Genomic DNA, 17,503 nt, shown 5'->3' on the forward strand with positions numbered 1-17,503 from the left:
AATTGTGCTTCTTAATAAATCTATTTCGAAGTTGTGTCTGGTTACAATTTCCTATTTTTAATGGCATAGACAATGTCATAACTGATTTTGTCCATGTTGCCAACACGGATTGTTGAAAAACATTTAACATTATTGACTACCCTTCTGGTAGATTTCGTCCCTTTTTTAGAGACTGAATATTGCTCATATATATGTATTTGTACGTTTTCAGGGAATGTATGTTTATATACCTTTCAACTACATTTTACGAATCGTGTTTACCTTCTTTCTTTGCACAATATTGATAAGAACAACAACATATTTCGTGAATATTTTAATGTATCAAGCAAACAAGCAATGTACAGCAGAAATAAAAAGATAAGAAAATATAATTAGCGGTTGGTTACCATATTTATCAATATTAGAAATGTAAATTACATTATTTGTAAAACTTTTCTTCATTCGACACTTTTTTATTTTTGTTAAAAAAAACTTTCGATTTTGACCTCGCAAATAAACGCTATAAAAGGTTCTTGTTCTGTATGGAGAGCTTGAATATTCCATAACAAATATATGTTATCGATTAAAAAACACAATAGTTGTCAACAGAAGATTAAAATTAAAATGATTAGTAAACAGTTTTTAACGCTATCGACTTCAGTCATTTAAAGGGTCAATTAAAGAAACCTGTAGACTATGAATGTTTGCATTAAAAATATACAATTGAAAGAATCCTGAGTATATACAAGTGTCCTGAGTCCTTTTAGTCAGTAGCGTTTGGTGGAGATGAACTCATATAGGACCAATGAATAGTATATATTGTTGTAGGACTATTCAGTAAAAAATCAGCATATGGATATCTTATTTAAAAGCCTTTAAACATAACTCTTAGTTCCTAAAACCCATTGCAAATGCTTTGATGAAACGTAGAATAAATTACCGTCTCCTTTTAAATACACAAAATGTAGGTGTGTTGCAAACAAATATTCGATATTTGACGTCGATTTTTTTGTACTATTTATAATTCATACTCTTCTACGTTAGGTGATTGAAAAATATTTGTATACATATTGTAAAATAATTTGGCAAATCATATCCTTGAACTAAAACAATATGTGTTAAGAAAAAATCCGAATATATAGCATACTAGTCACGCAACTAGCTTAGATATAAGTTATATTGTAAAATACTTAGCATTCCCACCACCTCTTAAATATCATAAACATATGATGTATAAAATCTGAATATACATTATACCATTAATACAGGTGTAATACCACCAAATCATAGTACGTCATATCTGGTTGCATAGGAAAAAGGTTCGAACAATTATTCCCTTGAATTTGACAGTTGTATGATATTATTTCTACAATTAATTGCGGTAAAATTTAGCTAAGTCATAAACATATACATATGATGTTTATGAACATTGTTATTTTTTGTTTGGTGTTCCTCTAGAAATTTTTAGTAACTTGAGGTTACATTGTTACTACAATGGAAAAAGGGTGAATGTTTGATTGGTTAATTTCCAGTGATGGGTATTTTCTTATATGCAATAGAATTCTAGTGAAATTTTGTCTATAGTGCAGGACAGCATAACACTTTATTCATGCAAAGTTTTTCGATGTTTGAAGCAAAGATAAATTTTACAATTGTTTTTACTATTATAGGGGGAAATCAATGGTGGTATTACACCTACAACCAAAGTTATATAATTGATAACGGTAACAATAAAAAAAATCAACAGCAAACACTAACAAAAGTTTATATTTTGAATAAAAAAGTCTTGTAAAAACTTATTTACACAAAAATACACTTCTCATTCTGTCGGCACATATAGAAGTTCTTTTATATTATAAAAATTCTATATGAAAAACTTAATTTGAAAGGCGATTGATTTTAGTTAGTCTAAAAATAATGCAATTGTGGTAAATATGTATCCATGATTTTCTAAAATTAAAAGAGAAAGAAACGCAATCATTTTAAAGAACAGTATTTAAAAATAAAAAAAGTCGTAAAATGAGAGCTTAAATTGAACTAGATTTTAAAGAGAAATAATAGTCAAGAATTCATCTCGCTTCTTTGTTTACAATAACTATCTGAACTTACTGTATAGGTCCGGGTAACACTTATCATACCAAAACTTAGGGTTTTTTTTTTAACTTTTGATCAAAGTTTTAAAAATTCTAAATTTTCGTTGGTTTTTAATTTAAAAAATTTCATAAAATATAAATTAAAATGTAAAGATATTAAGTTCATTTTGAAAATTAGTAGTTTGGATATTTAAGCCAACTTTAAAAATACTAAACTGAACATAAAGTTTTGATCATTTCGCTTTTTGAAATGTTCAACATTTTGATTTATGATTATACTATAGGAAAGAGGGTTATTGCTGTTTATGTAAAAATTGCATTCAGGAAGTGTCAAAAGTCCACTGCATCACGCCAAAAAAGTAGGTATCAGTATGTTTGATTTTAAATAATATTAATCCAAGCAAAAAAACAAAAAAAAAAATCCTAGAAAAATGAAAGTTTTGCATTACCAACCAAATATCTTGAACTATAATAGCTGCACCATACCTTGTGACATTGGTGTGACTTCTTTATATCGTCAGCAGAATAAGAAATAATGAATAAAGCACATTTTAATTATTTGTTTTAAAGCACATTTTTAATCATTTGTGTTAAACATGTTAACGCACATTTTAAATCAATTGTTTTAACTCACAATTTTAAGCAATTGTTTTAAATAACATTTGTAAGCATTTGTTTTAAAGCAAGACACAAAGCATCTTTTGACATCAAAAATACAATACGATATTCCTTATTTCATTGTATCAATAAGATTTTAGTTGAGGTAAACTCTTTGAAACGCAAATAAAGCGTACAAATAGCATTAGATAAAACACATCTAAACAATATACATATTTTGTAAATTAAGCTTATTTGTGAATAAAAAACAACACACACAGAATAACGTTATTTTGAATTGATCTTTTGTTCCAAAAAGGATCGTAACGATTGATTCTAGTGTAATACAAACACAGAATTGCTGACTTTCTTGTCCGAGATACTAGTATATATTTTCATCCGAATTAGTTCGAAAAAAATGAAGTATTCTAATTTAATTTTGCTCTTAAAATAAATGTACAACAAACAACAACTGGAATCCTTAATCTGCAATATAGTTTACACCATCAGTGTGAGTGTATTATATTTTAACATAAAATAATCCTATGATATGTTATATAGAACAGCTATTATACAGGTGCGTTAAAACATAAAAATGTAAATGTCCTACAAGTTGTTTATTGGATCTGTAGGGTTGTTAATTTCTAAAAGACACAAAGTTACTGATGTGATTCAAAAGAAGTCGGCTAAAGCGTTTTCAACGAGTTTTATATTTTTGCCAATGTTGTTGAAAGCCTGACCGATGTGTCTAAGTGATGGTCTGATGGTTTTTAAGTTACAAAATGTCTTCCACTCTTGCATAATTTGTAGGTTAAGTTTTACCAGATCTCTATCATTTTGTTTGAATCGGATCTGCTCCCATGTTGGGAATTCCATTCCAAGCTCAACAAGAAATGCCAACGAGTTGTTTCCTACTAACGGAGCCAGTTTGTCGAAATGTTGCTCTGAAGGTATCAAATCCCATAGTTCTGGTTCCTGGTCTAATGAAAATAATTTATATTTAATTTTATATTTTTGATATCGGCCTTGGATTTTGTAATAAGAGATCATGGTGAACGAGTTCTTTCAATTGGGAGGGACATGCAAATTTATCAACAATATGTGGCTTGTGTGTAACCTTAAAGTTGTTCGAGTATTTTAATTAAATAAACCTTTTGTTTATTATTGATAGTAAACTATCATTACCAACATGAACAATTAGTAAATAAGCCTAAATACCACTTTCAACTGTTTTGCTTAGGCAGTATCTCATTTTAAGATTAAGAACCAGTGTACAATGTGTGCACTGAAATAACTCATGTTGAAAGTGCAATATAACATAATCAAATCGATTGTTGTCAAATAAACAATTGTACAAAATATTATTTAAGGAAAAGTTTTGTTTACAACATTTTGAGTTATTAACATATATGATGGTCCATTGCATCTAGTTTGAATATATATATCGTGTTATTTTTTTATAAACTTACCGAAGTCAATTGGTTTTCCTCTCACTACCTACAAATATGATGACTATACATTAAATTGCAGGAAAGAAAACCTTTCACTTTGAATTTGTAAAAGCAATCAGTATTTGAAATCATATAAAACAACATTTTATAGTTTTGTATTAATAAAGTAAATGGTGTTCTTACTTTAGCTTTACATGTTGTTCGTTGTGCTATCAAATGAAAACAAAATCAATGTCTTTATTGTACATTACATGTATCTGTCTTGACCACTCTTTGTCATGCAAACTCATACAATATCAAATGATTGTTGCCCAATACCGTATCTCTTGACACAAGTTACCAACGTATTTCATCAGATTACCAGGACGGCTGTCACATTGATACAGGATCCGCTTACACTTGTGGAGTACCCGAAGTACTCAGATTTTGTTGTGGTTCGTTTAACATTATCTTAAGTTTTCTATATTGTGGACTGTTTATTGTCATTTGTTTTTCCACTGATTTTTTACGATTGCATTGCCAGTGTGTTATCGACTTACGATTTGACTATCTCTTTGGCACCGCATTTTTTAAATAGATTGCCTGCGTGCAGAGCGTTTTAACTTCCTTAGGAATACTCAATCCCAAACATTGGAAAGCCAGTGATGAATAGCAAAAGAAAAATTAAAACATAGTAAACAACAAGAAGTTCCTAAACTAGGAGTATAGGATGTTCGCGTCAAATTATGTTCCAACCATGCAAAGTTTGAAATAAAATTGAGAATGGAAATGGGGGATGTGTCAAAGAGACAACAACCCGACCAAATAAAAAACAACAGCAGAGGGTCACCAACAGGTCTTCAATGTAGCGAGAAATTCCCGCACCAGGAGGCGTCCTTCAGCTGGCCCCTAAACAAATATATACTAGTCCAGTGATAATGAACGCCATACTAATTTCCAAATTGTACACAAGAAACTAAAATTAAAATAATACAAGACTAACAAAGGCCAGAGGCTCCTGACTGTGGACAGGCGCAAAAATGCGGCGGGGTTAAACATGTTTGTGAGATCTCAACCCTCCCCCTATACCTCCAACCAATGTAGTAAAGTAAACGCATAACAATACGCACATTAAAATTCAGTTCAAGAGAAATCCGAGTCTGATGTCAGAAGATGTAACCAAAGAAAATAAACAAAATGACAATAATACACAAATAACAACAGACTACTAGCAGTTAACTGACATGCCAGCTCCAGACTTCAATTAAACTGACTGAAAGATTATGATTACATCATATGAACATCAGGCACAATCCTTCCCGTTAGGGGTTTAGTATCATACCATCATAACATATATGAGAAGAACATAACCCGTGTCATGCCAACAACTGTTTTTAAAAATAATGTGTTTAGTTCCGATGCAAAGACCTTATCAGTAACTCAATATTAACGCCAAAATATGCAATCTTTAATGACTTGACAACAGTATCGTAATTATATCCCTTCTTAATAAGTCTATTCAAAGGTTTTCTAAGTTTCTGAGGTGAATACTGACACCTTTGTGCTTTATAAAGAATATTACCATAAAAAATTGGATGTGAAATACCTGAACGTATTAGAAGTCTGCATGTTGAGCTATATTTACGAATGATGTCTTTATACCGATGATAAAATTTAGTAAATGTTTTGACTAGTTTGTGATATCGAAAACCCTGGTGTAATAATTTTTCAGTAATACATAAATTTCTCTCGTTAAAATCTAAAACATTGTTACATACACGAGCGAATCGTACAAGTTGAGATATATAAACACCGTAAGATGGTGACAAGGGAACGTCACCATCTAAAAACGGATAATTAACGATAGGAAATAAAAAAATCATTGTTTTCCATTAACGATAAAACTAACCTTGCAGAGAGTGTGTGGATTCCGTATATTACCACTTTCAATAGCTTGTTTGATATCATTAAATGTTATGCAAAACTCATCACGATATTTTCGTAAAGTTTCAAACTTCAATATTTCTGGTTCTTGATGAGAATCGTCATGCAGCAATGCTTCCCATATAGCAGAATTCTTTTCGAGATAAACCAGCAACTCTTTTAGTTCGTTAACGCTGTACTGCATAGACAACCGACGCAAATGAATATCTGTTGGCAACTGGTTTAAGAAACCATTATCGGTCACTGGAAATTTAAAAGAGTAACGAATTTCTGAATATAAAATTTTACTTGTACGGAATGAAAACCGTCAAGAAGTACATGTCATACAACTTGTATTGTATAATTGCTGCATGATCATTATTTATACTGATGATGCAACCTATAAACAATGAATTGCTTCATTATTGGCGTGATCCAAAAATAATTAACTTTTCCCCGAGTATTTTCTAGATCATAAAACGTTGCAGCCATGGTTGGAATCCTATCATGCACTATGGTTATTCTCTCTTAAAATATGCGTTTTCTTGCAATTTAATCTTTGAAAGACGTTGCAGCTCTATGCTGGATATTTTCGAAAAATACTATAATCTTATTGAGATGATTGTTTGTGACACATATGACTTACATACAAAAATCTATGAATATAAACACATCAAATTACACGCGTACGAACACACATGTTCTTTTTTTGAGTGGTAAAACATGGCCACTTTTTTACCACTATCATCATTTCAAAACTATAACTTATTTTTATCATTATAAACAATACAAATCAATATCTTACCTGGGCATGCCACTCCACACTGAATTTGTTCCTGCAAAATATGTGTAATCAATTATAATTAGGATATCTCAAATTCAAGAAAAAAACACATAACATTATTATTCAACGCATCCATTATATATAAGAAAATGTGATATGAGTGCTAATGAGACATCTTTTCATCCAAGTTACAATTAGTAAATAAATGTACAAATATAGGTCAAAGTACGGTCTGAAACACAGAGTCTTGGCTCACACCGAACAGAAAGCTATACAGGGCCCAACAAATGACTAGTTTAAAACCATTCAAACGGGTAAACAAACGGTATATGTAATAAAAAACGATACAACCACATTAACAAACGACAACTACCGAACATCAGATTCCTGACTTAGGACAGGTTCAAACAATTGCAGCTGGTTTAAACGTTTAAAAAGGTATCTACCGCCACCCTTACATGAAACATCACTAGATGGAAAGACAACCTATACAATATCAATTGAAATGGCTTTACTCAATCAAAAGATATATTAATACAAGTGAAAATACACTAAAAGAATAAATTTAATATATATGACACAATGTAAATAAATAATCAATAAACAAGGAAATGTTAAATAAATTCAAAAAGTAATCCATTTCATTGATTAAAATGTTTTTATAAAGAACATGTGTTCACAGGTAAATGAAAATAATTTTGTTGTAAGGTATACAGTATAAATGGAGAATAGAAATATTAAAAAAAAAATTTGTTGTTCATATATGGAGAACAGAAGTGAACATTTGGTCGTACAAAACATTTATCAAAGCTGGTTGTATACAATTGAAAATAACACTTAATCAGTGTTATGTGTCCAGAGAACTGCTCCTGATTTGCCTGTATGAGGAACACAACCCCCATTTTCCCCTTTTAATAAATACAACAAAAGTATAAGAAGCTATAACATATAGCGTGTGTTGACTCAAAGGGGCCAAATTCAATTTATTGCATGATAGAACTGGAACCAACATTTTATTGTAAGTTCCTTATTCCTCTTTAATTCCACCAAATACGAATAAAAGTACAGACAGAAAAAAGAAACCACGAGGGCAGTTGTGTCAAAATCCATAACAACAACAACTCAAACACAACAGAAAAAACTAAAACCGAATGGCACAGAAAACTCAAGATTATGCAATACGAATAAATCAAAACCCAGTAGATTCGAAAGTGACAAATTAACCCTCGACACTAATGGTAACTGTTTTGTTGCTCTTGTTACATATGTTGCAATACATTTTGTTCTGTATCTACAGTCGCGGTTGGTTAAAAATGTATTGGAAAACTTATTGATAGTACAATGTTCATATACTATCAGGACATGTTTATAATTTTACATCATGCTTGATCTAATGTTGAAGCGGACAGATTTAAAACATAGATCTGTCATCCATCATTTGTAAATGTTTTATACTCGAAAAACAAATTAAACTTGATGATTGATCAAAATGTACAGGAAAATCAAAAGAATAAAATCACGAAGAAGCACGAATGGTTTGCTTTCGCAAATTGTACATACAGAATAGAAAACAAATCAAATGGTGTATCAATCCATGAAACAAGTTAGTACATGCAATACAAAAACACAAAAGGAAATGATGTTTTTTATCTCGTCACATGAGACATTCAACACTATTTTTATAGCAATAATACAGCGCTTTTTTCTTGCCTACACTAGAATCGAATCGAAATACAATGTAGTTAGAACCATGTAACTTCTTATGAAGTTAAAGAGAATTAGACATCACGATTAAACAAGAGCATATTTTGTCTGTGGCTATTCATGCCTATGTGTAGACAAATTAGAGTTGTAAATACTTGTTATATTCTATCAAAAGTGAATTCGTATAAATGATATTTACCGACAGCGAAAAAATACTGTTTGCAGGGTCGGTGATACCCAGTTATTAAAACATCAACCAGCAATAGCATGAATAGAGAACAACGAAATAATTTTTCATTTAAAAAAAACAACATTTGTCTACTAGTATTTTCCAAGTATGAAAATATATTTAACGATACATTTTTACTTCATTGATACCGTAAAAGTTATAAAAAAAAATAAGTTTATTTATCTTGAGTGTTAAATTAACATTAGTTCCTGAAAGCATACTCCGAAAGTTTATCTTGTCATAGACTATTATTTCGTCCATTTGTATTACTTTCACAAATCCCTAGAATAGCGGAATGAAATAAATGAATGAATATGTTGAGGTTCTTTTATTCAACCTAATTTCATACTTGTTCATAAATGGTATTACCTTTTGTAAGGCCCAAGAAGATAGAACATCTTTGGTGTGCCCAATTCCATGCTTTGGACATATCCATGAATCATCTTGTTCTTGCAGTTTAAACATGGGTAGGAGACAAGGATCAACCGGTGAACTACAACACAAACTCAGATTAAACGAGGCCTCACCTGTAAGAGATCCAGTGCTGCTTGTTTTGACGTACAGTTGACTAATTTTCTCAAGCGCAGCAGCCAAGCATTCCTTGACACTAGATACTAAATCTCTCATTATTAGTGCTCGATTTGTTGAATGAACAAGGCGGACAACAATGATGTCATCATCACAGCTGACACACATATCTAGAGATGGATCGATTGTAAAAACTGCAGACATACGGAACAACATTTCATCATTCTCCTGTCCGTGCGTTTTAACTGCGAATAGACTTAAGCAGTAACTGATGAATCTAAAGGATAAAGCTGGAGGTATCATGGACGAAGATGAAATGAATGCTATAGCTATATTTCTCTGTGTAAAATTTGGCGACTCAAGATAACCAGTTGTATTATTGGTTCTAACCATGCTGGCAATGAAGTAGAATTCGGCTGGTATACGTTTGTGCGATTTATCATACCTTTTTGGTTCAACTAGGATATCAAGATGTGTCATGACTCCTAGCAAGTATTCCTTGTGTTCTTGAAATTTTTTGTATTTATTCTTCTTCCAGATTTCTTCGATAGACTTCTTTTTGATAACACCTTTCTGACTCATCAAATCCCAAGACTCCTGTCTCAATCTGTCACCTTTACAGAAACTTCTATCGGTAACAATTGATTTGAATGCATCAATCAGATGTGTAGGTGCAAGTATGATGTGTTGATTTAAATGGGCTGCCTCAAAGTATAAGATTCGTCCAACAGAATGCTGAAACTTTAGAAATACCTGCAATTCATCTTCTGTCAATGACCGAACTGGATGGACGTGGTTTATTGTTGTCATATGTTCCATGGTTATCAAAGGAATATTACGATCAAGAAGTGAATCAAATTCTAGTTCAAGTGGAATAAAGCATTTTGGAAGTCTCTGGCCCCATGTTGGTTGATCCATTGCTTGATGAATAATGTTTTGTTTGATCTTTGTCATTTCAGGGTCATCTTCATTCCTTGCATTTACAAAAATTCGGTCTTTAATGACTAAATGAGAAATCAATGGACTTCCAGAAAACATCTTCTCTAAATCATGGAATACTTGTACCCGTCTTGATTCAACTTGTTCCTTTAAAAAAAAATTAACTAGCGAAATTTAAAAATATGAATCTACTTAAAATATTTTGTTTTTGTGGTTTTTTTTGCTACACAAATTCAAAGCATGTATTTATGGACAACTGTATAACTTATTTGATTAATGGGACTACTTGAATTATACATGTAATATTGCTGATAATTTATATTGATGAACAGAAGACATAATTAACAGAGTTTTAAATGACTTACAAAGACAAAAAAAAATGTATAAATAACGTCTTAGTCAGTACTAAAGATAAAAACATAGTGATAAATCGCTTGAATAATTGGTTATTGATTCAAATAAAAGATAATCATAAGTAAAAAACTACTACTCAAGTTTTGTTCTGAATAATGGGAGAGTGTGTACGTTAAGGGCACAAACACCCAACTACATACACACACACAAAATGTCTTTTAATGTCTAAACAAATAAAATAAATCCATACTTACAGCTTTCACTTTATCTTTATGAGTGAGGACAATCATGATTTTCGGGAATCCTGGTCTGCTTCCTTTACAGTATGTCACAATGGTATTAATCCAAAATTTCAGGTAATCTTTAAAAAAAACATATCGTGCATACATACATGTACATATGTAAAAAAATACATACATTTTGAACAAGTAATACAATACAGTAGCTTTGAAGGTAGTTTACTATACCAAAAAAAAAAAAAAACATTTTCCCTTCCAGATCAACCATCGAATAGGTATTTTTGTGATTTTACTTTTTAAATACTTTCCTATGATAAATTCAGAATTGTTAAGTAATTTCGATTTTATTCAACCCAGACATTTGTTTTTGTTTTATTTAAATACTAGGTAAAAACAACCACATAACAATCATCTGAAAATATACAGAACAAAATTTACCTGACTACAACATGTACAAGCGATGTGTATGAACAATGCTAAATTTATGACCGCGACTGTGGATAACTCTGAAAAGCTACTAAAAGAATAAACATGACTTATTTCCTTTTTTGTCAGTCTAAAACCACATCAGATCAATTAGCGACTGTGGATAAACATGAAAAGCTACTAAAAGAATAAACATGACTTATTTCCTTTTTTGTCAGTCTAAAACCACATCAGATCAATTAGCTCTCCGAATCAAAATCAAATCACGTGTAGTAAATTTCATGTTCTGCGATTGTCAAAGTTGTGAAACTGTACTAATTTTGTACATATCTTTTTCGCTTTATTGTTACACAAACACTTCATTTCAAATTTGAAAAGAAACATCGTGTGGGGTGTATGTAACAAATTGAGTGTATGTAAGTAAAAATCGAAAGATAAGTAGATGTCTAAAGTTCGCATATGGATTTTATCCAGCAACATTTGCTAAACATCAACATGATCAAGTAAAAAACCTAAATGACCTTTTAACACATCAAAATAATTGCCACCAACGAAAATGACAAACAAATAAATGACATGCAATACAAGGCGACCACTTTCGAGCTTCCTTGCATATTTACAAACGTGTGCAGGCGTTTGATTGGAAAAAAATCAGAGGTTCCAATCAACATACATGTTTTTGTATTTACGTCTGTCGTTTAGACACTATTTGATAATACTGTGCAGTGTAGCCAATCAGAATCAAGTATTATAATGAAACATACACCAATTGTAATAATTACAAATTGGTATACTTTTATCAAAATGAATCGTGTACTGTTACAATTTCCATTTATTGTGAGAAAAAAAAATTGTTATTTTACTTCATTGATATTACTAGGCTTTTGTCGGGTTTTGTTCGCGTTTTTAGACTTCAACTGGGCAGGTAAACCGCCGCCTATTTGGGTATCAGTACAACGCATTTAGATCGAGCATATTTCTTGATAAAATGTTTTATCGTTATTATGTGCATTTTTTACTTTGATCTTTTTTTGTGATAATTTTTCATATCACGATACTCGCTTGAGATGGAAAACTATTGCTAGAAACTTAGGAGCCACGTGATGTTGCTAAGGATATTTACATAAAATTGACAATGTCGTCATAGATAAAATAGCGATAAACAGATTATCATTGGTCATCTCAACTCGATTGCTTTTCTCGCTTTCGCTGTGACCAACTCGAGCGAGAAAATCAATCTTGTTGAGATAACCAACGACAATAAATGATTATAACTCTTTTTAGCAAAACATCATTTGAATAAACCTATATATATGTTTATCCGCTAAATATAATACATTTTATAAATATTATAGCATCTTCTCGACAAATACTGATAGACGATAAAAACATATTGTTTTAAAAGTGAGCTACTATTTATCATATGCCGACGATTGGACCTGGTTGAAATTAGTTATGATCAGATCAACATAAGAACAGAGTCTAAAACATGTGATTTACCTCTTGATGTTTTATGTCCGCTCTTTCCAGGAAGATACTGTTCAAATGGACAGGGGTCATCGAGGTTTCTACTACCATCTAACACTATCAAATATATAGCTCGATATGTCAAAAACGTTTGGTGGGTACTATAGAATACATCTTGTCCTCCAAAGTCCCAAATAATAACTGGGGCTATTTTCTTCTGATGCAGCTTCTTCTTTCCAATTTTCAACGTTTTTTTCCAAATTTGTTCCTCTGTCATAAGCACTTTTATCTGCTTCACATGCTTATGAATCCCAAACAGGTACTTTAATTTACTAATAATGCCAGGATCATTTACGACTTCCGTAGTAATGCTACCTTCTGATGATTTGTCTGTTATGCGCGAAGCGCATTCATTTTTTAAAGATGAAGAAAATTAGAAATTAAGATTACAAATAAGCTCAGATGAAATCAGTTATAAACACCAATAAAAGGTACAAGGCTTATTAATTTAGTATGGCAATATAGATAATGGAGTTTTAATTCCCCAAGGGTATCATAAGCGGAGTAGTTAGAACTTCTGTTTTGAATTTTGTTATCATTGAGTTGTTCATAATTATAAATTAACAGTAACAAAACTTTGAATTTGAAATACGAAAGCTTTTTAACTCAAGAATAGATTACATTAGCTGTATTTGGCAAAACATTTATGAATTTTTAGTCCTCAATGCTCCTCACCTTTATTTTGCTTATTGAACATTTTTTAATCCGAGCGTCGCTGTTGAGTCTGTTGTAGATAAAGTGCGCCTCTGGCGTAATATCAACATTAAAACAGGAGAACCAGGATTATATACATCCGTTGTACAAAGACCGACACGTCTTTTTAAGCCATCTTACAAAATCGTGTCGCGTCACATTTTTACTCCTTATCGATTGTCGGTGTGTCTTCCTTCACAAATAAAAACTGACCGCCACGAAATAGCCGAAAAGCGGTGCATAAAAAGGACTTTAAAACACAAAACACCGAAAAAAAACCATTTGACTCCAGCATTTGGATATTTCTTTAAAATAACACATGACATGACTTTCAAAATTGACACCTGAATGAAAGAACAATATATATAGCGTATTTGTTAAAGCTCCTTATAATGTAAAAAAAAAATAAAAAATCGTTTATACGTTCTGTAACTATATGTCGTCTCATTTGATTCTTCTGAACGCACCGCCATTTTCTTTATTGATGCCTTGATTTCAGCTCATTTTCTTTTATTGCATCACTATAAATAGAGGGCTGCCCGATGTATTGTACAAAAATGACATGTCATTTTTAAACCATCTTACAAAATTGTGTCACGTCACAATTGACTCCATATCGACAGTCGGTGGTTTTCTCCGCGGACTCTGTTTTCCTACACCAATAAAAACTGACCGCCACAAAATAGAACAAAAGAGGTGTTAAAACAGCAAAAAACCAAAACCAAACCATTTGACTCCAGTATTTAGATATTTCTATAAAATAACGTATGCTATGACTTTCAAATTTGACACCTGTAAGAAGGGACAATATATATAGCTCAATCATCAAAGCTACTTATCATGTAAAATAATCAGCCAGCCAAATAGGCTTATAATGAACTTTCTGATGATAATAGTCTATTCTGAATCATGAAAATGATTTTTTAAATAAACATTTAAGTTTGTTTCTAACATGAAAAAAAAATTAACTCATTTACAACTTAAACAGATGTTATAAAATAGGTTTCAATTTGGTAATTTATATATACACTATATGTAGATTGATTTTCCAAAATTGAACAGTCAATGAAAAATTTTGCAATTCTTATTACTATTGAGAAGTTAGTTTAATTTATCAATTGATGAAAGGTCCGAGAAGTCATTGTGATGTAAAGTTGGTAGCTCTCGAAGAAGTTCAATGCGGACATCGCTATACAATTTTTATGACTGTTTGTTGATACTTTTAAATTTCACAAATTACTGATTAGAAATGAAAACATGATGTCTAGGATTTCTCAACCTTTACTTAGAAGAATAATTTGACATTTATTTGCTTTAAGATTTTTATATCTTTAGTCAAACGAAGTTTCGGGAAGGGATAAAATGTTTCATCTGTAAAACACAAAGTTATCTATCTGTGGAAGTATAAATAGTTATCAAAGGTACCAGGATATATAAGTCATAGTTCTTGAGACGTGGTTCATAGATGCGGTAGATATTTTCAAACTAAGGGGTCTGAATATAGACCAATCTTGACCTACATTTCACATTTGTTTGACTAATTAAAGTTTGCGACAGAGTACATCTCTGATATACAACGCACAGAGATATTATATTTTTTTAGTAGATATGACTGTAATAATCAGACTCGAGGGTTCTTAGAAATATGTCATCTTGAAATAAATTACAAAAATAATCAACTGCACTTAAACAATATTCGATTTAATCAACTGCACAGTGAAGTTACATTTTATACCATTATTTTATTGGACTGGACAAGTTCTGGCAATTTAAGATTAAAGTCAACTCAATATACAGATTGTTTATATAATACTTTGCACTTTTTTAAACCAAAAACCTGCATATCTCCGGCCCCATAATTTGGTGTGTGTACCAATTAACTCTCTTGTTTTAACTTTAATGAGAATTAACTTTAACACAAAATTGTTTCCTTGATTACACATTTCGTTAAAATTAATCCTATCCCCAATCAATTGTTTTGTTGTTGCTGCATATCAAACATTGCTATAAAATCGTTTAATTGCGATAATCATTGTATGTTCTTTGATATGTAAAACAGTTTTAAATGTATTATCCTTTTTAATTTTATGAAACATCACTCTAAAGATTGCCTTGTTTGCATCTTCATCAGTATGTCTAATTATTGTGTTGATTGCTGATTTTTAACAACTAATTTCAGTTGAATGTTGGAATTTGTATGATCCCATAAAATATCATACTTTCGATTTATGTGACACACTTTTTGAATTATATTTAGATACATGTATAAAATTTGGAATTGTTGTCTCATGAATTTCTTTGATAGTGTTATGCGAACAGGACAATCAGGAATTGTTATTTAAAAACATCATACCTGCATGAGTATTTTTCACTACTTCCGTCCGAGGGACAACCGTTTCACCTTTTGGAGCCGCATCTGCATATGTTCTGCCAATTGTAGGTTCCAAATGTACTTCTGATTGAGCAATTACTGTATTTTCTCTTTTTTGATTTTCTTCAGATGATTCTTCAGAGAAAGCTGGCAATGATTCGATTTGTATTTTTTCTTTTACTATTTTACTACTATCAGTAAAAGACGGATCAACATTCTTCTCATAATTACTGTATTTGTTTTGCATTTTCTCAGGCTGGTCAGGCATCGTTTCATCTGCGCTGACAATGTAAGATCCATCCCCAGAGTGGTTTTCCTGAACCTCCATAAAATTCTTTAGAGTCACAGCGTTATTCACCGGTATCGAACCATCCATTGTTAATTCTTGCTTTGTTGTCATATACGGTGAATGTGAGTTAAAATGAGCTGATCCTGAAATATTTTCAGATGGAATCTCTGAAGTTTCTGGATGTACTGCCTGTTCATTTGCGTTCAAGTTGATCGATAAATCTTCCGCTTGTCGCAATGTTCTACTGATGGCAATCTCTGATAATGTAAAATCTAAACAAAAATCATTGCTTAATTCAATATTTGTTAAAAAAAAATCTTCAGATAACTTAACTACATCTAATATTGTGTAATTTAATCGAAAAGGCGAACAGATAACTTTTACAAGACTGAGAACCATTTTGAAGTCGATAAGTTATACAATCTTTTATCATTGCGATTAGTCAATTGTTAAATCAAAAGGTAACTAAAACAGTTACATTGAAACATGGGTAAATTTGTGAGCACAAAATTTCATATTCGGGTAAGCAGAAGACCGAATACTTTAATCAGAAAAATTATTTAATTAGAATCGTTAACGCTTACTTCTATGTGGTGTGTTTCCTTTCCACTTGTTTTTAAACTTAAAGCAAAGCTACTATGTTGAGAAATTTCTATTTGATGTTCCAACATAGAAACTTCGAACGAACATTTTTCTTATGTTTCGTTAAACATATAACACTGTGAATTGGGTTTTACAGCACGCATGGCCTTTGAATATGCTGTTTGTATTTAGTGAACTTATTGCAGAAATTCAATTTCAGAGATCCCATTATAATACGAAAAAATAAGGTTGATAATGGTGAATATACCCGTAGAAAAAGAATAGATAGTGGTTAACTTTTATACTTATGAGTATTGCGATTAAATATCAATATGAAATGTTTGAGTTCAAATTCATATTTTTAATCATTACTTCTACGATGTATTTTAGTAGTTGTTTGTCATTTAATGTAACTTATTAAGAACTTATTTTGGAAAGACAATACCTTGTTTACCATGCAGCCATTCCTTAGTTTCGCGGTCGATAAAGGACAAACCATTATATAAATCTATTCCATCTGTTGACATTCTAATTTTGGTAGGGCCTTTTCCAACAAGATATCTTGCAATTGTAGTTTTACCAGTTCCTTGTTCTCCGGCTAACATTACTCGAGCTTCGTAATGTTGGTATTCATCTTCCTCCAATAAACTAGCAAATACTTTGGCTGATTTTTTGTCAAGTTCCTTAACTTCTATTGGTAAACCTGGGAAATATTAGTTTGCATTAGCTACGACTACTTTGACGTTCTTCCAATTTGGTGTATTTAAACATTAAAAAAACCCCAAAACGAACTCCAAATTAGCATTGTCAATTTTG

The 17,503-nt window shown here is 31.3% G+C and overlaps 1 protein-coding gene across 1 annotated transcript; it reads right to left on the reverse strand.

The window, feature by feature from the left end:
* Positions 1–2,938: 2,938 nt before the first annotated feature.
* On the reverse strand, positions 2,939–13,312 carry LOC139502643 (uncharacterized). Its single transcript, XM_071292170.1, has 7 exons — positions 12,726–13,312; positions 10,815–10,921; positions 9,109–10,353; positions 6,828–6,858; positions 6,009–6,286; positions 4,139–4,166; positions 2,939–3,649 (listed from the first exon to the last, which is right to left on the reverse strand). Exons 1-7 carry the CDS (start codon positions 12,967–12,969, stop codon positions 3,342–3,344), a joined length of 2,241 nt encoding a protein of 746 aa, XP_071148271.1. The 5' UTR covers positions 12,970–13,312; the 3' UTR covers positions 2,939–3,341.
* Between the last annotated feature and the right edge of the window lie 4,191 nt (positions 13,313–17,503).

Source organism: Mytilus edulis, chromosome 14 (assembly GCF_963676685.1).
Source record: "Mytilus edulis chromosome 14, xbMytEdul2.2, whole genome shotgun sequence".
Classification (NCBI taxonomy): Eukaryota; Metazoa; Mollusca; class Bivalvia; order Mytilida; family Mytilidae; genus Mytilus; species Mytilus edulis.

Excerpts from the sequence above, each read along its gene's own strand:
- LOC139502643 (XM_071292170.1), bottom strand. The coding sequence starts at position 12,969 with ATGACAGAGGAACAAATTTGGAAAAAAACGTTGAAAATTGGAAAGAAG. Across the intron at positions 6,859-9,108 it reads CTTCTTGGGCCTTACAAAAG|GAACAAATTCAGTGTGGAGT; the intron begins GTAATACCATTT and ends CATATTTTGCAG. Across the intron at positions 4,167-6,008 it reads ATCCACACACTCTCTGCAAG|GTAGTGAGAGGAAAACCAAT; the intron begins GTTAGTTTTATC and ends TCATATTTGTAG.